The following is a 26623-nucleotide window of genomic DNA, read 5'->3' on the forward strand; positions in this document are numbered from 1 at the left end:
AGATATTTTTATTCTTTGCACCTGAGACATTGTTATTAATTATTAAATGTTCTATATTTTAAAAAAAAAAACTGTTGTTGGACCATTTTGGACCTGTGATGGAGTTTATGATGTCTTTGTTTTCTTTTCTTCTGCAGAGTATCGTTATTGTCATTGTTTAAATTATTACATTGTAGTCCTTTTTCATTTGACGCAAAATAAAAAAAGAAACTACAAAACATTTTTGACTTATATGTTGATTATTCAGACAGCAAGAAAGTTAAACATCCAAAACAAAACATATGAGTCTTGTAAAACCATCCACATAAATTATATAGTGATGAATTTAAACTCTATGATCCGACTTACTGAACATGTTTTACAGCCTAACAGTTTGTGAGCGCAAGGATGAGGCAAAGAGGTGGAAACAATTTCCCCCTTTTTTATAATGTTCTCTTTTTTGTCATTAATGAGCAACATTAAACATTAAGAAAGTTTGTTTTTACTTCCACATTTCCACTATTAAATTCCTTTAATGCTGCAGGAATACATTTTATCTCTTATGCACTGACTGACTTCCACATGTCTGCAGATAATTATCTTAATCTCCTGTGGGTCTTTTTTGTTTTTGCACTGATCTACAGAATCATGGCTGTAGATGATGTAGATGATGGACTGTTTGCTTTCTTGATTGTATCTTTTAAATGTAATCCTGCAAATGAGAAATCCAGTTTAAAGACTGAAAGAAATGAGGAAAAAATAAGATCTAGACTTTAATTGTGAAAAAATGCACGTCAATACTAAATCTTACATTTACGTTTTAATGCACCTGCAGAATTAATTAAACCTGATCTTGCTTGGTCTTTGTTGTTTTTTTAGCTAAAGTTTGAAAGTTTAGAAGAAATGCAAGAAAAACTTTAAAAAAAAAAAAACAAACAAACAACAACAGAGCACATAGACAACATAAAAAGCTGATTAACTGAATGGAATCTACAGGCTTAAAATGAACTCATTGTCTGCATTTTGAGGATGTGTTCTGGAGATTCCAGGGTATTTCCAGCTCTCAGTCGACTTCAAATGGGACACGAAGAGTAAACACGTACAGAGACGTGCCCAGAAGTTTCCCCGAGCAGATGCCTGAACCGATGCCAACAGAACAACACTGCGTGCAAAATCCAAACATGGGGCCCGTCGGTTCCCAAACCAGACGCCCTCCTCTCTGCCGCTGTGTTGAGATTTTGTCCATGAACGCCAAACAAATGATGACAAGTCGTCCACCCTGCTGCAGTTCAGCCTGCGCTTGTAAAAAAACCTTCTGTTATTCACAGGATTTAAAAATATATATATCAACTGTATACCGTTGAAAACTATACATTTGCCTGTATTTCATCTTACTTTTAAGTTCCCACTTTGAGAGACTCACTGTGATGCTGCCTCCTAGGTAATCAGGAATAATTACTTTAAAAGAAAATAAAGCTTTTAGCTGAATTGATTTTTTAAATAAGACAGTCCCTCAGGCTGTTTGTCTTATCTTCTCCCGCAGAGGAGCACATCTGAATGGATTCGTAAAGTAAAGTGTTGAGTCATTCTCGAGAGTAAAATAATGACAGACATTGACTGGCCGGACCATCTTTTTGTAAGGGTAACCTCGCTGCGAAAGGTGTACGATACCCTCAAATTGATTTCATCCGCCAATGAAACGCAGGTCTTTTTGATTTCATTGCGACTCCAGCAAAGGTTACAGAAGTAGAAAAACACATAGCAAAGCAGCATACATCTCTTTCAGACAGTTCTTCTGAAGGCTGAGGCTTTTTCCTCGCTATTTAGCTAAGGCCTTGTCAATTCAAATCTGCCCGGACAGCATTTTTCAGGTCTCTGCTGAGGTGACCTTTCGGAGTGGCATTTGGAAATTAATTCCCCCTGAGCAACACCAAACACTGAGCATCCAAACACGGCTCACCCTTCACTCCTTTACAAGCCACAGTTTGGGTTTTGTTTCTGTTTGTAAATTTTTGTTAAGAGAGGTGTAAATTTGAATAAAAAAATAAATTAATAATAATAAAAAAAAACACATTAGCACGATGGTGGTGCCAGATATAATGAGAGCAGTGGCCCCAAGCGTTCTGAATTTCTTACATACATCTTGAGAGACAAATAAACGAAGCAGAGGGGGATTCAACTAATTTCCTCTGCTTCATTCAATTAGTAATCTGACCTTTACTCATTTATGCCCTAGGGTGTCCTAAAAGGACGATTATTTACAGAATGAGTAGTAAGTCTTTAATATGGGGGAAATTTTCTGATATAATCCAGGAGCACACATTTTCAGTCTGAAAGCAGGATTTCACGTCTTTTGTTCTCAAAACTTTTAATGCTTGGACTTAAAACTTCTCGCGCTCAGAGATATGCTGGGACTCTCTGCTCGCTTACGAAACAGTTTCTGCTTGCTTCTGGAACATAAATGCACCGTCGCCTAGCAATCTCTCAACCAATGGAATGAAAGTGTTGTACTGGGTGCGTTTGTTTCCTTCTAGTGGGTGTGACTGTGTGGCTGCTATCGATTGTAGCAACCTGCGCCTTAGGGAGTTGGTTGCATGAACAAAATCCTGCCTACGATCAGTAGCTGGTAGCGATCAGTATCACTGCTGGCGGATGTTTAGTGTAACACGGAGCAGAAAGCTGAGGCCATTATTTCTCTCCACATCCATCATTCAGTGAATAGAGAGCCTTGTAAAGGTATGGACGCCTGTTGTTCATTTTTACATCTTTCACCAGGCTAAAGTCAGAAATTTCAGGTAATATAATAACACAATATAGTGGACATTGGATGTCAATAAATGTTTAACAAACACAATTATGAAAATTGCAGTGTGTACCTGCTTTTTTTGGTCCGCCCCTCTTCCTACTAACTAAAAACAAGTTCCCTGTTTATAGTTAAAATAGCTTCACAAACTTCTGCAAGTGTGTGTGTGGGGAAACCAATCTGTTCCACAGTTTAGCCTGGCGGCATGCTTTCAAGTCAATACACAGGGCAAATCTGAGCCACCTCTACCGCCGTCCCGCCTATCAGACACTACGAAGGGCAAATTAACCCATGAGCGTGCACTACCGAGGACGACTGAGTGAAAGACTTTTTTAAAGGTAAAAAAAAAACTGTTTATCACATTATGACTCTTTCTGTAACATCCGCAAAAGCCAGCTATATTTTGAGGGAACATTTCAGAGGGTTTGGTTGACCACCCTCAACAAGGAGGGAAGAAGAAGGAAATGCGCTAAAGGCGCTAGAGGCTCTTGCCCATGTCGTCCATATCAGAAACCGCCACTGCTCCCACCTGAGCAATGCTCCCACCTGAGCAATGAATCTATGCTGCTCCTCTGTGGAGTGAAAATAGTCTCAAAATATGGAGTTATCATGGGCTTCTTGGCTGCTTTTCTGTATATAGATATTGTTGAACTGAATTTTACTTAGAGATGTCAGAGTAAAAGTTGTGAAATGCGATTGCAATTTTCTGCACAATTGTGAAAAAATAATGCGTTAATATGTTTCCCAGAATCCTTTTGAAATATATTGAAGTTTGTTGTTGAAATGAGACAAAATGGGAACATTCTTAATGAGTGTGAATACTTTGGGATGCTGTAAATCAGTTTGATCTGAGCTCTAAATCCACATCTCTGGACCTGACTGACTTTTCTTGGTAATAATCAGATTACTCCTTCACAGTCCAGCACTGTAAAAATAACACTTATTTGTTTCCTGCATTTTGTGTCATTCTGAATTTCACTCGAGAGCCCCCTCCCATGTTTAATTAGATTTGTTATTTTTTAATAAATGGAGCTGCCTGTTACTAAGACTACAGCAGCAGTGCAATTAATAACCAGAAAACGGGAGCAAATCACATCTGTTTCACTGCACCGACGCAAATGCAGTCAGAATTTTGTATGGCACCGAAACCCCAACCAGCTGCTGAGGGTTTCAGTCTAAAGAAGAAAACAAAAACTCTGTGACTTGAGTTTTTGGTTCTTGTGAGAAATAAAAATTATTTTTAGAATCGTGTTGCCTGTTTTAAAAGCTCTTTTGGGTTTAGGTCTGAGGTACTGAGTCAGCCCCCTTACCTACAGTTATCAGAAAAAATAAAAAATAAAAAAAATTCCACCTGTCACTTCAGGTCTATTGAACGTTTTTTTTTTTTTTTTGTAAATCCAAAAAGCTCTACATCTCCTGCTTTTACTTCTGTGTGAAGCACTTTAAGGGCCACTTCAAAAATATTTCATGTTCCATTAGTCTATCATATATATGGAAGCTTTTATTCAACTTTTTTTTTTTAAATCGTTTACTTCTCTTTAATTGTTGCCTTTGCTTGGCACATGCTCTCTGTTACTGACATCAATTCCCAAAATACTTTCCATGGGTTTTCAATTGGTTTATGTAATAGATTTTTAATGCAATCCTAAGTATGATGAAAAACCAATTTAGGTTAAACAAAAATACTACAACTTTTTTGCATATCTGAACGGTATAGTACATTAATTCATACAAACTAGTCTTCTGCTTTTTTTACGTTGGAGCCAGAACAGTGGTGTGAAAACGTATCTGAACCTTCCTCATTTCTCTCTCGTTTTTTGCATGTTTGTCACACTTTAATATTTCAGAACATCAAACCAATTTCAATATTATACAAAGATAACACAAGAAACCACAAATTGCAGTTTTTAAATGAATGTGTTTATTACAAAGAGGGGGAAAAATCCAAACCTACACAACTGTGTCAAAAAGTGATTCAGCCATGCCTTTTGTTGGTCATTCCACATTTGTTGATTGAAATTAACCGATCATATAAGCTAAACTGGATTAAGAAAAGTGTGTTATGATAATGAAACTATACAAAATTGTATTAATTGCCGCACTGCATCAACATGCAGCGCCTGCTGATGGCATAGAGCTAATATTCTGCTCCTTTCTATCCGTCTTTCCACCTGCTTTTAGGGTAGTCAAAAATCCTCACTACTTCCTGTATTTTATCGCCTTAGGAGCTCTCTTAAGGCCTAATATGCTGACTGAAATAAAACTCTTAATTTTCCTAAAAATGACGTCTCAGGAGCTACGAGTCAATGGGAATACGAGTCGTTCAAACCTTCCTTCCTGCTGTGTCTTCTTCACACTTTTATGTGCATGGAAACATGACAAAATCAAACAAATATTGACACATCAAGACTTATCATGACTTATTAGACATCTTTGATTGTATGTCACTCCTGTTCTTAAAAGCAAGATGGTACAAGTACGTGAAATTCGCAGTATTCTGCTGCATCCAGACATGGTACATTACTTTTGTCATGATCTTGACCTTTATGTTTAGTATTTTTATTTGGTTTGTGGTCGAGATGTACCGAGTACAATTTGAAAAGTGCATGTTTGTACCGTAGCAGTCAGTTGAGAGATCTAGCATGCTGAGATAAGGTTATAATGAAGCCAAAGGCAGCTATGAAATATTATATTGAGGGTTAAGAGAACAAATTGTAGGACTAATGCTGTTTTTTTTTTTTTTTATTTAAAAGGGTTATATTTTCCTCATCTGTTGAAATCCTTCCTTGAGCAGAAATCTTGGGATGAATCAGGTGTTTAACGAACCTGCGTTACGAAAATGCCGCACTGCAGATATAACTTCTAAAAGCCTCACTTTTTATCAAGCTTCTTCTCTTCAGCCACAACAGACTGTGGTTTATCTGACATTCAGACAGCTCCCTGTGGAGCCACAAAGGTTTCAGAAAACAGTTCAAGAAAGAAAAAAAGGGAACATCCAGATATGCAACTGGTTGTGTTCACCTTTTAAAGAAATGGATGCTAAACAGGCAGATTTAAAAACATACAAAGTCTGAGTCATTTAAAATGTAACCTGAGTACAGCTTAAATATCAAATATGATCCTAAAACATACAAATGTGCAGTTGTCGTCTCCTTGAGAATATTATTCCTCTGTAACTATTTTACAAGGACAATCGATGATTGATGGGAGGTCCATGTAGCCGACAGATGTGTCATTTGTAGAGGAGGAAGTTCTTGATACTGCGAGGAAGGAAGAGGCTGGAGGTTTTGTGAAGACGAGGTCGCCCAAGACTGCGGCGAACGCAGAAACGGGAAAGCTCAGACAGAGAGCAGGGAGCTAAAACAACGAGAGAGAAAACAATGTTTAAGCTTGATTCTCAGGGAGTTAATGAAGGCTAGTGGATCGTTCCACACACACACACACACCTCTCCTCTGCAGAGCAAATCGAACCGCGCTGTTTGGTGCCGACAGATCGAGAGGAGTTTTTCCCTCTGCATTCCTGCTGGCTCTGTCTGCCCCAAAGTCCAGGAGAAGTTGAACAACGTCTGCTTCTCCAGCACAAACTGCAGCGTGCAAAGGGCTGATCTGCCCACATCCAGAGCCAACATCTGCACCTGCATGTACACAAACAGAGAAACTCTCAATATCAGAACGAAGAGGAAATAAAATCAATTAGAAGTACAGGCAACCCCCTCCCAACCCTTTGTGTTGAGAAAATTAAAGCATGTAAAGTAAGTAATGAGGGAGTAAAAACATCGACGCTAATTAGCGCTATAAATACAACGTTAAATGGTTTCTCGTTACCCCAGAACGCTCTGCAAATTAAGACGACTGGAAAAGCTTTGAAATGTATGCTGCTGTGAACTGTGAAGCATTGCTTTCTGTTTCCATGGAAAAGGACGGAAGGGGGCCGGACAATTAGACGGCATAACGGCTGAAAATCCCCCCCGCAGCAGTGGGAACAAAAGCCACAACTGAATCTGAAGTTTTGTTAGACGGCCGCAGATAGTTGGCTAATTCAGGGATTCATTTCGCAAAGGTTTTCTCAATTTGGCAGAAATCCGTCTTCGTCTTGGGAGGTAATTTAACTTCAATCGAGAAATAATTTTTTTTTTGTAATTTTGTCCAATCAGTCTTCAAATCAGAGAATAGTCCTTGTTTGTATTAAAATATGTCAAAATTAGATAACTACCAATATTGCTCCTATTAACTAACATTTTCTTTTTTTCTGAATGATCATGTCAACTCAAATTATTCGGGATGTAAGACTTACTCATTTATTCAAGTGTTTCCTTATATTATTTTCCAACGTTGCGGTACAACATTTGTTTCTCTTACCTAGACAAACGATTACAAAAACTACCATGGCCGCCTCTTTTTACAAGACATTTCCATCACAAAGACGACCTCTGAGCTCCCGCCAGCAATTCATAAAATCACAAGTCAATTTTGCGAAATCCCGCAGAATTGAAGTTTTTAAAACAAACAAGCCGGCAGTGGAATAAAGATAAAATCTGTGTCAGAAATCTTTCTAAACTGTTATTTTCAAATCAATAATGCTTAACAAAGTCAGAGAAGAAATCTTGATGTTGACTGAGCAAATGCTTCGAATTCAACAATTTTTGCTCAATTCTTCAAGAGAAGTGTCACCTTGAAATCGGTGAACTTGTCACCGATTTCAAGGTGACGCATTTCAAAGTCAAATTTCTTTTAAAACACGTTTGACATATACAGGATTTTTATAACAACTTAAGGTAACGTAGTTGTTTGATTGGGCTATAAAATGGCACTAGCTTTTATTTATTCATAAAAGTTTATTTCCTAGCCAAAACCTAAGTCATTAGCAGTGTATGTGTCTGCTCTATAAAGCCACGTATGGAGGCTATAGCAGTAATCAATTATTTGCACTCACTGTGTATGTGGAGTGAATCTAGAAAGTATTCACAGCGCTGCACATTTTATGCGAAAGTCTTATTCCAAACTGAATTAAGTGAATTCCTTTCCTCAAAATCCCGCTGACAAGCACCGCATTATAACAACGTGGAATTTCTTCTTCAGTAACGTTTATAAGTTTAAAAAATACGATTAAGATCAAAATTAACGCGTAAAAGTCTCACACCTTGTAAATATATATTTCTTCCTGGTAAAAAGAGTGGTTTATTTCCACTGTTGTCTGCCACATGCTTGCTGACGTCAGAGACTCATTAAAGTCATCAAGGCTTTATTCTTCAGACAGATTATAATCCAACATTGAATTTTTTGTCTTGTTTATTTGGGAGGGGGGTGTTTGCATTGAATTTTGACCGTAAGTCAAACTAATATGTGTAAGAAGCTAAAAAGTAAACTTGTGAGGTCTTGCAAAAGGTTCCTCCTCGTTACTCGGTTTCTTCAGGTACCTGAACGCAGCAGCAGCTCCACGCACTCCGCTGCCGCGGCCCTGCAGGCGACATACAGCGGGGTCCCCACGTTTGGTACCTCAAAATCAATCTGGGCTCCGCTCGACAGCAGCAGCTCCAGACACTCTCTGTGACCTGGACAGAAAGAGACACAGCCTCACAAAACCTGCGCTAAAAACAAATCGCACCTTTATGCTCATCGCTTTTAACGCCCACACACCTTTTTTGGCAGCTTGGTGGATGGGTGAAGCCAGCTGGTGGTTGGGGTGGACGGAGGCTCCGTGCTGTAAGAGGAGTCTGACACAAGCTACGTTCCCACTGCTGCAGGAGTTAGAGAGAGGTGTGGCGCCATCTGCTGACACTGCCTGAGGCTGACAAGGGGAAAGAAATTATTTACCAGGCTCACCCAAAGTTACAGTATATACCATTTAAATCCAGAAAACGATAAAGCATTTGAAGATACTTGAACATTATGGATTTTAATGCATTTCTGTTGTACTAAAAATGTATCTTGCTTTGACCAGAGAAGATAAAATAACGAAAATGCAAATAAATACTTCCACTTTCATATTTTTTTATGTGCAGTTTCACTTTTGTTGGTTTGAAAGTGTGTTTATTAAACATTTGAGTGTTTGAGATGAACACACTGTGTGTGTTTGGAAAAACAGATGAACATATTTACAGGGAGAATCATTTTGGGTGTTAAAATAAACAGGTACAGTTTTCTTACAGCCACCATAGGCATGAATGCCTTTAAGTTGGCATTTTGATCATTTAAAAAAAAAAAAATGTTTTGGCTCCATATGAAGTGATAAGAACAGGGTGCAAAAGTTTAAACTTGTCGTGGCTTGTCGTTCTTCCACCTGGGTTCAAAATTATATGCAGGTGTTGAACTCTTAAAACACACTTCCTTACAAATATTTCTCCCTTACAAACTTTCACTTGGACCATGAGAAATCTGCATTTACAAGCTTCCAGCGTAACAGAGGCTGGACATTTGATCACTCATCTTGAAAGAAGCGGCTAAGCTAGTTGAAAACGCTTGATTAATTTCCTGGCAGGAACACAGGCTTCAAACACGGCTCACAAATTTTAGGCCTGTGGAGGCTTTCTCCGAAACCTAATAGCAGCCAATCACAGATTTGTGCTGATGTGTGTTTTTGTTGGAACGCCTAGATGGATAAAGAGATGCACGAGAGGTTCAACATCCATCAAATTTAAAATGTGTCATCGCAGGAAATTATTGCACTGAAGTGAGTTTAATATCAACATAAACTTTGAGTTTGCAGGCCAAGAAAAACAATCCTGCTCCAAAATAAACAAGCTCGACTGAAATTTGCAGGACTGTTCGTGGAAGAACAAAAAGCCGAAATGTCACGCAAGAGACAAACGACAGTTTGAAAGGGTTCCCTAGCTATCAACCTCATTTCATCACTGGTTTTGCTGGTTTAAGTGGATAAATGAATGGAGAAAGAAGGCTAACACCAAGTTTGTAGGTAGTCGAAACTTGACCCCACTTAAGAGCAACATGATAATCCGAGACCCACAACAATAAACTGACTTTACAATGAGTAAAAATGAGGTTCTACACGGATCCCGAACGCGACCCCATTAAACATTGCAGTCCACACTTAGAAGTCGAGTCTGAGGCAAGAAACCAAAGTGGTTTCTCTTTAACCTGTAAAAGGGACAGTTAACCCAATACCAATAAAATGAATCGTTCAAATTCACTAGTAAAAGAACCAAACAGATATGACATCCTGGTAATCATGAGTGTATGTAGTCTTGTGACTGGACCCGACTCCACATTTACACAAAACCATCATGTTCAACTCTGAGGCAGAATAACATTTTTTTACATTTGCACCATTGTCTAAGAGGACCCTGGCACACGCGTAGCGACTGGTGAGGCATGCCTCATGAAGAGGGGAAACTCCGTCCAGGGTGAGAGTGTTGACCTGGAAGCCCTGCACACAGGTTTAAATCTGTCATCTTTTTCCAATCCTTCCAGTCACTGAAAGATAATTCCTAGTACAGAACTGTTTTGTTTTTTTTACCTGAGCCATGAGAGTCATGAGGTGAAGGAGTTGGCCTTGACAAGCCGCCTCATGGAGGGGAGTTCTGTCTGAATACGTATCTGTGGCAAAAAGAAAATCAAGACAGTCTTAAACACAACAAGCAAAAAGTCTTTTCAGATTGTAATTAACAAGCAATGAAAGCTTTTAAATCCTGAACTATGTGGAAAATGTCCCGTTTTGCTTGGCTAAGGAAGAGACCGTCCCAGGCGCCATGAAGTAACGGGTCTTTCCAGCTGCCACAGTAAAAATCAGCAAAGATAAAAACACTCACCAGCCATCAGCGAGTTGCATGGTAGGCCTTTGTAGATGTACAAGCGGTTTTGCAAAGGTTGGGACCTCGCGGAAACAGTGGCCATCACGAGAGTCGAAGAACAACAAACTCCTTCAACTCTCAGGAAACACAAACCCAAACTCGGCGTTGCTCCCACTCTTATCTGGGTAGCTGGTCACCTCCCCCACGCCTCAGCTTCCCAGGATACTGGCCAAGACGTAAATAACAATAGCAGTTGCAACGGTGCTGGAGAATGTCTTTTAGAGAAAAAACACTTCTACATGTGCATATGAAGAGAAAGATGTGCCCAGTCTGGGGGCACAATGGGGACGGAAGTGCAGCTAATTCACTCTTGCAACTCTGCTGCGCTGTGAAGGTTTTGGGAGTTGGGGTCAACAAAAAGATTGTTTCAATTCTTGGATCTGTTTCAGTAAAATGAGAAAGAGATGTTTTTATCTTACTGGTTTGACAATATTAGTTAAGGAATCTATGCAACCAGATGCAGAAGGCCTTACCAAAATAATCAGAGATTGGGTGGAGAGCTCGTCCGTTCAGGACGTGCTGCCCGGCACATCTCAGTTTAACTTTGACCAGCTCCCGTGTCCCTGCTGAAGAAAACCATCCCCACAGCATGATGCTACTACCGCTATGTTTCATTATGGGCATTTCATTAGTGTTTTGCTTTTGGGCCATAAAATTGAAGTCTGCTTTCCTCTACATCGTCTCCTACAGGTAGAAGTTCGGATGAAGTGCATGACTGGTAGTTGCACAGATTCTCCTATTGGAGCTGTGGATCTCAGCCGAGTTACCTTGACCTTCTTGACTGATCTGCGGATTATCATATTGATCGATTGACATCCGTTAGGTGTTAAAGCCTGGGATACAGTTTAACGTACAGTTCCTATGAAAAGTATTCACCCCTGTGGATGTTTTACCCTCTTTTATTGCTTCTACGTATCAATCATGATCAACAAAATTAGACTTTCTTTCAGGTTACTGTTTTAACTTTATGTGTTCATCTGGCACAGCATCTTTGAATTCTAGAAAATAAAACATTAAAAAACAGACAGGTAGAAACAGTTTTTTTTAAATGTAAAAGTATTTTTATTTCCTAGATTGATTTTAGGTCAAATGGAAAAAAAAACAAAAACTCATGACATTAAGCTTTTTTATAAAAGTAAATTGTATAAATCATTCAAGCTCCATTTATAACAGAAGACAATATACTGCAGCTCGCTGCTTCCTTCCTTCCTTTTTCCTTCCTTCCTTCCTTCCTTCCTTCCTTCCTTCCTTCCTATTTCCTTCCTTCTTTCTGTGCAATTATGGCACTGTGCAAAAGTTTAAAATCTGAGTTCTTTATGCGTCTTTTCCAGAGAGTCTGATTTCTGTCTCAAGTTTTTAGTTGTCTTGGTCAGTAGTTTTCAAGACTATTTGAACATTCATCAATAGTTTCTTATGGACTCTCCCTGCTTTTTTGTGCTCATTCTAAGACCAGTATGCAGTTCTGGTACTTGGGCAGTATGTGGCTAAAAATGAGTTAAAGCTGCAGTATGTAACTTTTATAAACAACATGATTTTTTTTTTACATATCTGTTAAAACTGTCACCATGTCGTGACAGTACGTTATGAGAAAGACAATTTGTGAAAAGGTCAATCTCCTGCACCTCTTCCCAGAGCTACCTGATCAATAACAACCAATCCGAAACAGGAGGAGGGTCTTAGCGCTGTCAATCAACCTCATGTACTCACTCCTAAGTGTGCTAATGGGGGAGAAACAACTTACCTCTACAAGAAAACCATTTATTCACCATCATCAATGAATATGATAACTATACTGAGCATTCACAACAGGCTTTGCTAGCTGCAGCGTAGCAGAAGGACGGGGAGAGGGGATGAGTAGCGCCACACTAGTTTGTGATTGATGGCGCTAAGGCCTGCCACCTGGCTCTGATTATCACTGGGAGCACTGGGAGAAGACAGAGGAGCACTATTTTTTCACAGATTATCTGTTTCGTACCATAGTGTCATGACATAGTGACAGTTTCAACAAATACGTAAAAAGCAGACAATGTGGAAGAGAGAAAATAAGGATTAGAAATAAACTGTCAACCTGCAGAATTTTAAATATACAAACTATGAAGATATTCCACCCCAAAAAATTCAGAACTACAAATCAAGACCAGCTTTAAATTCATTTTAAAAGGAGTTTCTTTCTACTTTCCTTTAATTTTAAAAGAAAGCATAAAGAAACAAATGAGGTCTTTTTTGCACTGAACCATATGCTGTATAAATCTTTAAAAAGTGTACAAACACCTTTAACACAAAGTCCCTGTTGTTAATAAAATGTAAACACCGATAAGGATTCTCCTGAGCACATTCACAAGAGCGTCGGCTGGACTCCTGCAACACGGCGTCAAGAGCCGGAGACCAGATGTTATCGTTTCCGCTACTCGCTTCATGGCGCGTTAGCAACCAGCATCGCTAGACTTAGACTTCCTACTCTCCTTCCACAGACCATGTGGGCCTGTGGCATCCACAGCCATGTCCATGTGCCGGTCTGGTGCCAACCACCGCAGGAGCAGCAGGAACAGGAAGTCCAGCACAGCACAAAGGGCGAAAATGGAGCCTGCAACGGGGCCGCAGTGAGACCTGAGTCTCCGTAACCTCCTGTCCAGTGGAAGCACCTCTTCTCCAGCTACTCTGTCATACACCTGGGGGATCAAGGGGAACAGCGACAATCACTGTAGAGCATTTACCTTTATCTGTCAGTGAGCTATATAAACATCAACACGTACAGAAGGGAGAACATAAACGGTAGACATTCGAAATGAGATCATCCACCGATCATAATCATGTTGGAAAAAACGGAGCCACCCACTTCGAGTGGAAAGTTGTGACCTAGCAGGCTCTGTTGTTTTTGCAAAGTGTGAGTTTTCATTGCAGAAGGCAGCATGTCAGCACTTGCCTAATACAAGGCAATGTTTGAGCTTACAAGAAAGTGAAACTCATTTAGATTACTATGACCCCATTATGTCTAAAAATAAAGTGTTTCTTAGGGGATAAAAAAATGAATAGATGTGACGTCTAAATGTGTATTATCTAGGAAAATGTCCTTGTACTGAAATTATATTGTAAAACATGCTCATGAATAATTTCCTGGATTTTATGCCCATTGGTTGCGACATGTTGGGTTTTTTATCTTTATATGTCGTTTCTACAAACAAAACGTATCTGATATGAGATATGCCAAATATGATGAAATATAATCTCAGAAGTTGTAAGAGAATGCGTTTGATAAAAGCACTTCCAAGCCAATAAACCTTTATTCTGATTTTGTTATGGCTAGAGCTGTCTACTTTCTCTTAGGATTTGGCTCTGAATCAACTGAATTTTGACCTTTTAGAATCTCAATTTGACGCAATTTTGTTTGCTTGCCGTATTATCCAGAAATTTCCACATTTATTGGGAAAGATGTGTAAAAAAAAAAACAATTAAAGGTTGGATTTTTATTTTTTGGGGGGGTGAAATCATGCTACTGCAAAAACAAATGACTTGCGTGACTCTGAACTTGGCAACAGATCCAAGCATTCATGTCGAGTTCAAGAACCAACCTAAAACAGAATCCTGCCAGTTTTTTGCAAAAACCATCTTTTCTTGGAACTTCCCCCAGCTACAGTCAAAGGCTGTTGCGTTATTTTACAGTCTTACCTTTTCAGTCCTCTCTGCCACATTTTTCCACGTGTAGAGGTTCTTCACGCGAGAGTGGATGGAGGCGGGTGAGGGCACCGAGCCAGACCTCTGCTTGGAAATTACCTTCTCTAATCCAGCACACAAGGAACGAACGGTCGGTTCACACAGTGTGATCAGATCCTCGGGCAACACCTCTGGAATTCCACCCACACGAGTGCTCACCACCTGATGATAAACCAACGCATGGTCAGGATCTCCTCAAGTCAGACATGCCAAGTTCCTCAGATGAGTCAAAATAGTTCCTTGGTATCATATATCATCACACTAATAGAGTGGAAAAACGGAGCAGGTGTCATAACCTGCTTTACTGTGACAGTTGTAGAAAAAAATCAAGAGCAGCCACATTTCAAGTAAATGTTGTGTAATTGGTGAACATGGTTCTCCTGTGTGTAATCTCAGCGGATATGCAGCTTTTCTCTGGAGGCCATAGAGCACAGGTGTCAAACTCAGGGTTCACGGGCCACAACTGGCCCTCTCAATGTTAAAGGGACATTTAATTTAAACTTTAAGATAACAGCTGTTTGCTTAAATGTTATTTTATCAGTCAAATCAATTCAGTTTTCATTTGTACAGAACCAAATTACACCGATTTAAAAAGACGCTAGAAATCGCTACGTTTTAAGAAGCGCTAATCGATCACAGAGGAAACTATAATGTTTCAACAGTTTAATGTCAATACATTCTGCAACGTTCTGCCCTTGGAGCACATCCATGACGTAGATGTGGCCCAAACCTGCCTTACAGCCTTGTTAGAGGACGGGAGTAGCAGACGGGATACAAAAGTGAGGAAGTTTAAAGCAGGTTATAAAAGAATGTGCTTGAATTATCATCAATGGAGCAATATCAACTCATCTGCAAACCTACCGAAGCATGGCCTAGTCAGAGTCTAAAGCTAAACCCAATTAAGAATCTGTGGTAAAATGGTCCCCATCCAATCCTACTGAGTTTCAGCTACTTTGCAAAGAAGAATGGTGAAAACGTGCAGTCCATAAAGTTTCTAAAGCTGGCAGAGACATAACCCAAAAGATCAGCAGCTACACGAGATGTGAGATTTACTTCTGCAAAATACCGAGCACAAACATTACAGTTTCACGCGCCACTTTGTGTTGGTCTGTCGCATAATAACCCAATGAAATAAATATATTAAGGTTTTTGTGGTAACTTCACAAAAAAAAAATGTTAAAATCGTAACAAGACAGACAGGAAAACCATCAAAAATAACCCAACACAAAGAAACAGAACAAGTCTCTTGCAGATCTCAAATAAATTGTCATTTTATTGAAACAACTGCATCTTGGTTGGTGTTCTGCAGATCTTTCCTCGAGATCAGCATTTGAGATAAAAGCACAGGGATCTCCTGTCTGAGCAATATGACCACTGCTGCTTAGTGAACAGTTTTTAGTCTTTTTTTTTGCTACATAGGTCAATCTGAATGAGTAACTGGATTCTCTAGACCCAGTTTTTAGAATCCCCATCAGTTAACCGGAAGGAAGGAAAACTGCTCCCGCAATACGTGTGATTCTCTCGTAAACCGAACAGCTGATGATAAATGTTGCAACCACAGCACTAATATTTTCACTTCAGCTTTTTTCTTCTCAGCAGGATAAGAGTTGTTCTGCTAGGTTAGTCACCAAATGGATCAGTTTCTCTGGTATTGTCATCAGACTATTATTCCCTGATGGTCTGATGCAAATGTTCACTTGAATAATCCTGTTTGTCACTCAATGTGCACAGCTGACCTCCACTGTCAGCTGTGGAAAGCTGACCGTTCGAGATGTGCATTCATTAATGTTGCCGCTTCATTAAATCCTTACATACACTCATGTTCGAAATAATATCAGCGTTTAAAAGTTCAAAATAGATTTCATTTCCATGCACAGATAGATTATTAGTATTTATAGCGCTGTTCAGAAACTATGTTTCTTTACAAGCTGAAACAGCTACTGCATGAACTGAAAACATATTTACAGCTTAGCTTTTTCTGAATCCTTAAACTCATATTGGGTTATAACAGCTGCTTCCGGGAACATGCAGACCAGACCAGCTATTCCAGTCCAGGATGATTATGTAGTTTATTTTTCCCCATGAATGGGATTTGCAAGAGCTGTTTGTTGATACCTTGGTGTCACTTACAATTGTTACAGAACACATTAGACAACAGCAGACCATATTTAATCACTTTGTTGCAGATCAGCAGCTGAGATTTTGCCATTTTTGCTACGTTTTGGTCTCATTGCTGTCTTTCTGGTTTTGGCCGCCATTTTAAAACTTAGCAGAGCAACCGTAATTTTTCCTGCACTCGTTTATATACAATTACCTCTACTCAACTTTTTAAATCAGACTTCTTCAAAGTAAAACGTGGAACGCCCCATTTAGCTCTGGAGACACATACGGTATATAAGGCCCATCAGATTGGCGCCTGTTTTCCACAGAATGAATGACACTGCTGATTAAAATCTGAACTCCTTTTGTTTTTAAATGAGCACCACTTAAATAAATTTTAAAAAATCTGGTTACACTGGATGAGCCGGACCATGACTGTTGAATCCGATTGTTTTCTATTGCTCTACGACACTTAATAATAAATGATTAACCCTGTAGAAATGCCATTTCTCCCAAAAACGATAACTGATCTGGTTATTCGTGTTGGATTGTTTTTACTCTGAACATGATGGCACTTCCCATTACCTGCACACAAGAAATATTTTGTACTCTAATGCTAATTTTAGTATTTATCTATGCAAGTGTAGCTTATAACTACACTGAAGCAGATTAGATATCACTTATTTTTTTTCCTCCCATTTACATTCAGAATTTAAAGATTATATTAATCTTACTTTCTGATATTTTCTATATTTCACTAAAACAGAGCAACAAGGCCATGTCCTCATGCCGAGTCATAAAAAAATTCATTTTCAATTTGCTTTGCATGCTCACATGAATTACTGTGGTTATTGATGCATCACCTGACCAGAGAGGTGATGCAACAGTGATGCAACCAGTGATGGGAGTCAAAAAGGAAGGCTTGTTCTTGTTCATGTCCCAACTCAACCACAATAAAACAGAAGTGAAACTTTTCCAGACAGACTAGAGGACAAGACTGCACAAGACCGTTTTTCCATCGAACAAGGAGTTGCGTTTTCTTTCAGGGATTCCCTTCTCACTCGAAAGGGGTTTCCCTTTCGAGTTTAGTCTATTGTTAGGATCTTTACTCTGAAATCCTTCTGATTTCATAACCCTGAATAAGGGTTTGAGTGAGAGCACACCTGCAGTCCACAGCTGGCTCCCTCCACAATGGCCATGCAGAAGGCCTCGGTCAGCGACGTGTTCAGGAAGATGTGACCTTGAACCAGGACGCCTCGCACGTCTTTATGTTCCAGGGCACCGAGCAGACGTACCCTGCAGGAAAACAGTAACAGGATGCAGACGCATTTCGTGAGGACAGCATCTGGACTTATGATCAGTCTCACAAAGACGTGCCAAGAAAAACTCAAAAGTATTTCCATGAAAAAGTTTATCTTGGTTAAAAGCCAAAAAGCATTGACAGATTTAAGCTCAAACATCTTTTGAGTCACACTGACAGAGCAGGTCTGACCAGGAGATAAAGTGTTGCTTATCATTTTTAAGGGTGATTTTCCCAGGAAAATCACTCTTAGGAGTGATTTTAATACAAACTGTGTCCTTAAGAGATTAAATAAACTCTTGTCCGTGGATGATATCAGGACTTGTATCCGTCCAGCAGTACCTGTCATGAAGTTGGTATTTTTCTCTCACTTCCTCCAGCACGAGTCTCTTCGGTCCCTCGCCGCCAATTAAGAAATGCAGATCGGGATGTTTGAGGCAAAGTTCTGGGATTATTCCGCCAAGCAGGTCGATTCCTGAACATGAACACAGAACATGAACTCAGTTAAAGCGAACCAGCCATCTACATTCAGCATCATTTTTGAGGCAGACGTTCTGTGACTTAGGATATGTTTTCTCATGAGACTCAATTGTCAGATCAAAAGAAAGTTTTGAAAATAAGAACCTTAAAGTAAATATGAAATATACCTTTCATTTAGCTCATGTTTCTGTAGCAAAAAAGATGGTTATTTATAATATTCTAATGTTCAATGTCATGTTTCCATTAGATACAAGTAAAACTCATCATATTTAACAGAAATAAAGGCTTGAAAACACCACTCCGTGTGTACTCATTTTGTTTTCTATAAACGCCAGATTTCTGTAAGGCAAAGCCTTGACCAAGCAAAAGATTTTTCCAACTGAGACATGAAACTCTGCAGCTGCCCCAGCGTTACCCCGGCCTGTCTGTTTAAAGGGCCTCTGCAGGTTTCAGCAAGTCACATTTATGATGTTTTAATACTGTTTTTAATGTCACTCCTCATCCTGATGTATTACAATTAAACATAGCAAAAACTTTTATTTCTGGAATCTGCCTGAGGCTCTTGGCAGTGAATGTGCTCTTCGCTCACTGTATATAGATCGCTACAGTCTCCACATAGTGCCAAACTTTAAATGTTTTTTGGGTTTTTATGCACAGAATGAACCTAGCCTCACATGGGTTGGCAACAGAAGTGAGCCAGTTGTGAAAAGTCAGTCAACGGGCAATAAATCTGCACTTACCCATAATGGACACAAACAAACAACAACAAAAAAAACATAAAAATAAAATCGAGCTAGCAAGGTAATATTAGCAGCTAGTTACGGGGTAACCTCAACTGCATTGACTGACAAAACTCAATGACGATGTCTGCACGCAACTTTTTCCTGCAAGGAAAAAAAAATATACACATATGGCATTAAACAGCACTGCTACAACAAAACCTAAGACTTGTGATTAACAAATCTAAGGGCAATGTACCTTTTTCTAATGAATTTAGAACATTGTAAGGCGTTAATTTTAGAAACATGATTTAAATGACGTGTGGACACCCAGATTAAGGTGGACATATACATCTTGCTGGGTTTGCAGTAAAAAGCATAACATTTGAATCTTCTGATCGCTAACTGAGCAGAGCTCCGTGAGATATCCAAACCTGCTAATTAAACTTCTCCCCATCTCGTCATTGACCTGTTTCATGTGGTTTTAGGTTTTCACGACGGTGTTTGTTCACTAATGTTCTCTAGCAAATCTCCGATGTCTTCAGAGTTGAAAAAGATCAAGTGGTATGAACACCTTTGGATGCACTTTAGTTGATTTTGGAACAGATTTAACGCTCCAATCAAGTACAAGCTCTTGGCAATAGAACAAAATGGGTCCAACAAGTTTCCACATGATGGCAAGGAAAAGACATTGTTTATATATTTAAGTTTTAACACAAAGGGTGTTTTTTAGACCTCCAGAGAAAGACTAAAGCTGATTCACAAGTCAGTTTTTGCTCAAGCGCTTGATGTGGTAGCTGAGACGAAGCTTCTTCAACATTCATGAGTGTTTTGTATTCCAACACCACAATCTCATTCATCGTCACGGTTGAAGGATGAAGATTCAAAATGTCAAATTTGAGTTGGAACACAGAAGCATGTTTGTTTTTTCAGGTGTTAATACCAGTGTCTGATTGCACAAGGTGCACAGAATTAGTGAAAGCATTTCACTAAAGTGCTTTTACCACTTTAATGTCTTAGTTTAAACAAAATTAACCAAACTTTAAACATTAAACAAAGGTTAATTATTATTAAACATCAACTTGATTAGAGAGAAATGTGGAGATAACAGATTGAATATGACTCTTTAATGAAATATAGTATTGGCAGCAGCAACTAATTAGGGTAATAATTAATACAATGAAAGACACATTGATAAGCCTGTTCACTTACATATTTCCTGTAAAAGTAGTTGGTGACGTGGCATTACAATGTTGCGAAACAGTCAGGAAGTGCCAACAATATGCAAAGGTGAATGAGAATACGTAGGGCAGAATTTGCTCTTTGTTGTATAATGCTCTCAGGAAGTACCAGTTTTATTTAGAGATGCTCCGACCCTGGACTTTGGGGTTCCACTCTTGATTTCTTCATTTAAATATCTGCCAATACCCATATTTGTCAGTCCACACACACACTGTGGTTTGAGGCTCTAACATCATAATACATTGCCATTTACTTTAAAGGTATCAGAATAAAGGGGCTATGTGTCATGCGTGTGCAACTCCAACCGGGCCGACATTTAAATGTTCACTGGTTACCGTGGTTTCCTGCATTTATCCGGCTGTTTTAACATTAGCTGGCATGTTGTGGGCATACTACAACTGTTTATCACAGCGTAATAAAATAAGTTAGTTTAAATCAAATTGACATTAGTGAATGAGATGCGTCTTAATGATCCATATAAGAATTAAATGCAGGTGAGTCGATAAATTACGAGAGAAAATGACTCAAACTTCGGTGGCAGATGTCATCACGAGGAATATTTTTAAAAAACTGAATTTATATTTTGCTTGCAAAGGACAAATAGAATACAATCATTTCTTCCTATTTTGTCATCAGTGGGAAAATGGAGATGTAGCTGAACCCAACAAGGCAGATGAGAAACTAAGCCTTCAGAAATTGAAAATCCAACGGGTTGATCCGGAAGCAGTACGAGGTACAGAGACGCTGTGCTAAAAATAAAACCTCTGACAACTGTAGATGCTGCAAATTTTCACGTGGGAGTTACGCCGGGAGGAGAGAGAGGTGATCACTGGCGGTGAATTGTCAAATATTTTATTAGTGTAATTGTAAATAGTTTAAATAGTTAGAATAATGTATTCTTGGCTGCCTTCTGAAGGCGACATGAACACCAGAGTTGCTGCTGACGCAACGTGACATCGACTGATAATACCTCTGTACTTGAAGTCAAGTATAGAAGGTCAAGAATGGTAGGGTTAGATATACCCGACCCAATAACGACCTCTATACCTCTATACTTGGGGTCAGTCATTGGGTCGGGTATATCTAACCCTGCCATTCTATCGCGCCTTTATTGGCTCCACATGATGCTTACAAAAGTTAACTTTCTGTTCTCCAATAAGGGTTCTTACACTTTTCTAAAGTAAAAGTGGCACAGGTTTTCTGACTAAAGAACGAAAATGAAAGGAAAGACACAAAGAAACAAAGAACGAACAGAATCACACATGGATGAAAGACAGAAGGACTGTAAAAGGGAAAAACACCAGGAAAGCACTGATAACATCGTTTTCCGTAGTTTTCCAGTTAGCTTTGCTGTTGCTGCTGAAGCTCATTGTAGCTCCTCTACAAAGCTTCCAGCATCTATCCTCAGTTATTAATACTGTAACAATCCTGAAAACACTCTGTTAAATTTATTCGTGCATTATAAAATGCATGCCTGGGATCATTATAAGACAAGCTTTTTGAGAGAACCCATCACATGCTCAAAGATTTTCTTTACTTTTGGATTACGCAAGTCAAATGGTGTATTCTGTCTCGAACACCTTTTCACATTAATGTCTTCACAAGCCAGGACACCTCACGCATAATTATTTCAATGCAATAAGACTTGAAATGGTGCCACAGAACGTTAACTTCTTGAAAGAGTTCCAGGTTGTTGACACACAGATCAAAATTTCTCAAAATTCCACCCTAACAGAAGGGTGAACTGACAAACCCTTTAGTAAAAGTTTGTTCTTTTACCATGATTGTGATGAATCACACACGTACGCATGCACCGCAAAGACAAAGATAACCTTTAACCTAGTACTAAAACTGGTTTAACAAGGACGGCATTTGCTTTTATTCCGTCTCATAAGTACGGAAGCTTAACGTTTATTATTCCTCATCGCTACAAGCAGGTTTTAATCAATTTTATGCATTCATTTTGGAAGCTTTGTGTAGATTTTTAGCACCTCTAAATTTTGTTTATTGTTGCAAATTAATGGAATAAGACAGAGCCAATGTAGTACGTGGCAGTAATTTAGAGGTGCCGATCATTTTTGGCCACTTTTTAATTTTCAAGTCACACTTAAAAGTTTCAGATGAGTTTATATTGAGACCAGTCAGCTACTTTCTGAGTGGCTTTAACTGAGTTTTGGCTCCTTTTCTGAATTACAAAGCCTCTTCAACTGTAAGCATCAAAGAAGGCAGAAATAACCCAAAGAAGACCCTCAGTATCGCTGTACCTTTACGGTAGACAAGCCGGCTGATGACAACAATTGTGATCCGGTCGGGTGGACGCTGTGAAGGGTCCGGGGTGAAATCCGTGGGGTCGACGGCGTTGGGGATAACGGACACGATCTCTGGGTTGAGTGCTGCCCGTAGAACAGTGTTCTCCTTACTGGTGTACGAGACGCACACGATGTGGTTGGTGTCACAGAGCGACACGGTCAGGAGCTTGTTGGTCAACACGGAGCTGACGTCAGCAAAGCCGAAGAGAGAGTGGTCAGTGAACACCTGAAGAGAAAAAAAGGCACTTATGTTCATAACAGCGACGAAATGAGAATAGTTTGGTCACATTCTGGTTTCTCTTAAATGCTACAATTTCCTGGGATCAAAACTGTAGCCCTTCCAGCAAACATTAAAGATGCATTATTTATATTAGCAGCAGAGGATAAATTTCATTTTGTGGGAGAGAAAGATTTTATTTATTTCAAAACAAAGAAAATGACTATGGAGATTAAATTCTACACGTTTAGCATTTTATGTTAGTTACTAGTATCAGTTACTGTAAACAGCAGTGTCTCTTGATGTTCCTCAGTGAATGTACATCATTAACTTAGGGTGCATTCACACCAGCCCTGTTTGGTCCACTTTTATCAAACTCTGGTTCATTTGCCTATAAAGTCTGGTTTACTTGGGTAAGTGAGAATGCGCAATTGAACTCTAGTTCGCAAACTCTGGTTAGCCTAAATTCCTATAGGTCTCAGTTTGGTTGAAGTGAACTCTGGTGCAGTTTGAATCCATATGAGGGTGGCAAGAGGACCAGAGACCGCTCCAAAAGCAAGAAGTGGACAAAAAGCGCAGGGCATCATGGGTAAATACAACCAAAACAAGTGTGTGTCTCTAGCACTAGTGGGACAAATGTCTTGTGGTCTTTTACCAAGATATTTTTAGTTGACAAAAGAGATGGCAACCACTAAAATCTGACATCACTCCATTTGTGTACAGTTCGTGAAGAAAGAAGTTCTTAGCAGTGTCTTCTTCTTCAGAGGTTTTCATGTTGTTTCTTGGTGCAGCGCCACCACAGGCGAGGAGGGCAGGGAACGGGTTTTTCCAAGGGTTTGGTTTATTTGAAACAGTGCAGTATGAACCACCTGAAAATGTAACAAACGTTGCAATTTTGGACACCAATGGAACCAAGTCTACCAGACTATCAGGTGTGAAAGTACCTTAAGATACTTCATCTTTAGATTGTCCAAAGAAAAGGTAAGATACTGAAAAGACCAAAACTTCAATAAAATGACCAGAAAGGAGCTGAAGTCTAGCTCTTGTAGAAACAGCCAGAATGAATAGATCTAATGCTTCATTGTATCAAGAGTACAATTACTGTAATTTTCCTTTAAATAGCTTGTTACATATTTTATGTTACTTTTGTGATTTTGTTTTAGACTTTCATGACACTAAAAACTGCTGTTTGAGTCTTCCTCTCCCAGAAAAAAAAATGTCCATGCTCAAGAATGTTTTAGTCAAAGGAACCTGGAAGAGCCGAGGCACAGCGTGTTCACCAAACAAACACTCACTAATCAGGACAGACAAGGCCAAAACCAGTCTGACTGAAGTCAACAATATTTTAGTTTTTAACAATAAATGACCTGCAGCTGATGAGCCTAAACACATCCAAGACGTCAGGTCACGTACCGTGTTCAGGCCCAACGTCTTGGCGTGGAACAGTGCATCGTGGGCCATAGCAGAGAAGGAGCTGTGTGCGTGCACCACGGTGATGCGCTCCCTGACAAACACACAGCGCAGCAGTGGGAGGCTGTGGAAGCAGGTGGTGGCTGTGGACTGGTTGTACATCACCTGCAGGGGCAGGTAGTAGACCTTCAGGCCGTTGGTCAGGTACCGGACGCCTTTCCTACTGCCATAGGCGTGCGTGGCGATTACCACCTTGTGTCCCTTTTCAATCAGACACTGAGACAGCTGGTAAATATGACTTTCTACTCCTCCCATATTTGGATAGAAAAAGTCTGACACCATGCAGATGTTGTGCTTCCGGCTGTGGACCTTAGAAGCGTCTCCAGATTCAGTCTGAGATGAGGGAGTGTTCATAGATCCAACTTTCCTTCTCTGGCCCATTGTTCAGTCTTCTGCTGGTCTGAAGTCAGTCAGTCCTGAAACATTTGTATAAGAGATCAAACAAAGAATCAACCAGAGACACCTGATAGAAAACAACCAATCCAAAGGAAATTACCAGACGAAGCTAACATAGTTGAAGAATAATACACTTAATCAATATAGTACAGTACATACATAAATACAAGCTCAATCAAAAAGGAAAGTTTTAAGCTTCAACTTAAGAATTGACACATGGTCTAAGACAGGGGTCCCCAAACTACGGCCCGCGGGCTGGATCCAGCCCGCCACGTCATTTGGTCCGGCCCCCTGAACAATGCCGGATCCGGCCCGCCTGCTCATACCAGAGAGCATTCAGTGTTTTTTTTCATATATTGTATTTTCCGGTTTATATGTGGATTTTTCTTCAACCACCAGGGGGCTTTTGAGCAAATGTGAAACTTACTTTCCCTCAATGGAATATATACTCGTCAGTCACCGTTTCACTCACGGTTTTTTCCATTTGCATTCTGGGTAAAAATCTATCCAAAAGCGCGAATGTGTCGTCGTCTCCCCCCCCCCCCCTCGGCAGTTTCAAATACAGAACAACCCCCCCCCGTCGACAAGAATTTTTTTTTTTTTTACTGCAAAAACTAAGACCGGCCCCCGACCACAGAAAGGAACAGCTATGTGGCCCTCGCAGGAAAAAGTTTGGGGACCCCTGGTCTAAGACTTTGATTAACTTTGCTTGTTTCTCTAACTTATTTATTCTTCTACTTCAGAACTGATTACTGTCATGTTCTGAATGACTGAATCCATATTTTACCCAATTGACACCAAATTACCAGCTGGTGTCTGGGTTCTGAAACATTTTTGACATTCAAAATTATTCAAATTTCCACAATTCAGAGCACATTCTCTCTTTTTTTGCCAGATTTTTACATCCATGGATGGATGGATTGTTGAAAACGTGGTTTAGTTGACGGACGGATGGAGGAGCGGATGGATAGATGGATCATAGCCAAAAATACATGAATGAATGATGGCAAAATCTGCAGAAACCACACAATGCATGCAGATGGATAAATGGATAAAAGGTGGGATGGACATAAACTTCTATACTTTTCCAGACTGTTGACTTCTGCAGTTACTTGCATTATGTATTTGAAACAAAATTGTTCACTTAACAGTTCAAAAACTTCACAGACTTAATGTTAAATATGCTTTGATATCTATAACAGAATAAAAACCTCGATGACAAGTGCTTTCATATGTCAGTCGCTGTCAAATCAGCTTTTATCTGTAGTTGCTTCCTATGACGGCTGTTTTAAAAGCGGGTTTCTCCTCTCACTAAATTTGTCCGACAACGTAACTAGTGGACCCCCATTGCTACAAATACATAATCTAAAAATATTTAACCTCAGGTTTAAGGTAACAAACCCTGGTTTACTTCCATTCATCACGGCTAACTGATTCATTAGCATTAGCATTGACCATCCGTTTCTTTCCCCCTCTTGGCGAAAACAACTTGACATTTCCGTGATCCTAACTGTCTTACCTTTGACGTCAATGTCAGTCTTGTCACAACTTGTTAGACAGACATTTGGACTTTTAGCTTCGTTTTTCAGTTACTACCTCCATGCTAAGCGCATAGCCGCCCCCTTGAAAACATACTACCGCGACACGTAGATGACGTAAAAGTGAAACTACACGGTGTATGGCATGCCGTTAAACATAAAATCAGTTTAACCATAAATTCCAGATAAGTGAAATTGGTTAATAAATCGACATAATAGTTCATTATTTATGTAATAATATAATAAACTATAATTTGTTAATTAACTATTATTAGTTAATTATTAGCTATATTATAGCTATAATATATTATATTTTATTTAGACAAAATACCTAACTGAGATATCTTTAATCAAATTCTGACAAGTATAAATGATGTAAGAATTACAATTGATCTGTAAATCCATTTGATCCATTGTAGATTTCTTGAATTGTAGATTTCAACTCAAGAAATCAACAAAGAATTACTGACTAATTTCAACAATTAAATTATGACTAGCCATAATTCCTAAACAGATATCTTAAGTGATGTCAATATTAAAGATATCTTAAA

At 39.3% G+C, this 26623-nt stretch overlaps 2 protein-coding genes across 2 annotated transcripts; both read right to left on the reverse strand.

Annotated features, from left to right (window-relative positions):
• Positions 1-4680: 4680 nt before the first annotated feature.
• On the reverse strand, positions 4681-11500 carry asb11 (ankyrin repeat and SOCS box containing 11). The gene is made up of 7 exons (XM_015007540.2): positions 10549-11500; positions 10257-10336; positions 10059-10166; positions 8420-8570; positions 8200-8334; positions 6229-6417; positions 4681-6139 (listed from the first exon to the last, which is right to left on the reverse strand). Exons 1-7 carry the CDS (start codon positions 10631-10633, stop codon positions 6015-6017), a joined length of 873 nt encoding a protein of 290 aa, XP_014863026.2. The 5' UTR covers positions 10634-11500; the 3' UTR covers positions 4681-6014.
• A 128-nt stretch (positions 11501-11628) lies between these two features.
• On the reverse strand, positions 11629-26203 carry piga (phosphatidylinositol glycan anchor biosynthesis, class A). The gene is made up of 7 exons (XM_015007560.2): positions 26054-26203; positions 24082-24554; positions 22407-22677; positions 18044-18176; positions 17565-17697; positions 14257-14463; positions 11629-13259 (listed from the first exon to the last, which is right to left on the reverse strand). Exons 2-7 carry the CDS (start codon positions 24517-24519, stop codon positions 13014-13016), a joined length of 1428 nt encoding a protein of 475 aa, XP_014863046.2. The 5' UTR covers positions 24520-24554; positions 26054-26203; the 3' UTR covers positions 11629-13013.
• Between the last annotated feature and the right edge of the window lie 420 nt (positions 26204-26623).

The sequence above is a fragment of the Poecilia mexicana genome, unplaced genomic scaffold, assembly GCF_051168715.1.
Source record: "Poecilia mexicana isolate PSO_F unplaced genomic scaffold, ASM5116871v1 scaffold_2, whole genome shotgun sequence".
Classification (NCBI taxonomy): Eukaryota; Metazoa; Chordata; class Actinopteri; order Cyprinodontiformes; family Poeciliidae; genus Poecilia; species Poecilia mexicana.

Excerpts from the sequence above, each read along its gene's own strand:
- piga (XM_015007560.2), bottom strand. The coding sequence starts at position 24,519 with ATGGGCCAGAGAAGGAAAGTTGGATCTATGAACACTCCCTCATCTCAG. Across the intron at positions 22,678-24,081 it reads AGACGTTGGGCCTGAACACG|GTGTTCACTGACCACTCTCT; the intron begins GTACGTGACCTG and ends TTTTCTCTTCAG. Across the intron at positions 18,177-22,406 it reads CCGGCTTGTCTACCGTAAAG|GAATCGACCTGCTTGGCGGA; the intron begins GTACAGCGATAC and ends GTTCATGTTCAG.
- asb11 (XM_015007540.2), bottom strand. The coding sequence starts at position 10,633 with ATGGCCACTGTTTCCGCGAGGTCCCAACCTTTGCAAAACCGCTTGTAC. Across the intron at positions 10,337-10,548 it reads ATGCAACTCGCTGATGGCTG|ATACGTATTCAGACAGAACT; the intron begins GTGAGTGTTTTT and ends TTTTTGCCACAG. Across the intron at positions 10,167-10,256 it reads TCATGACTCTCATGGCTCAG|GGCTTCCAGGTCAACACTCT; the intron begins GTAAAAAAAACA and ends ACCTGTGTGCAG.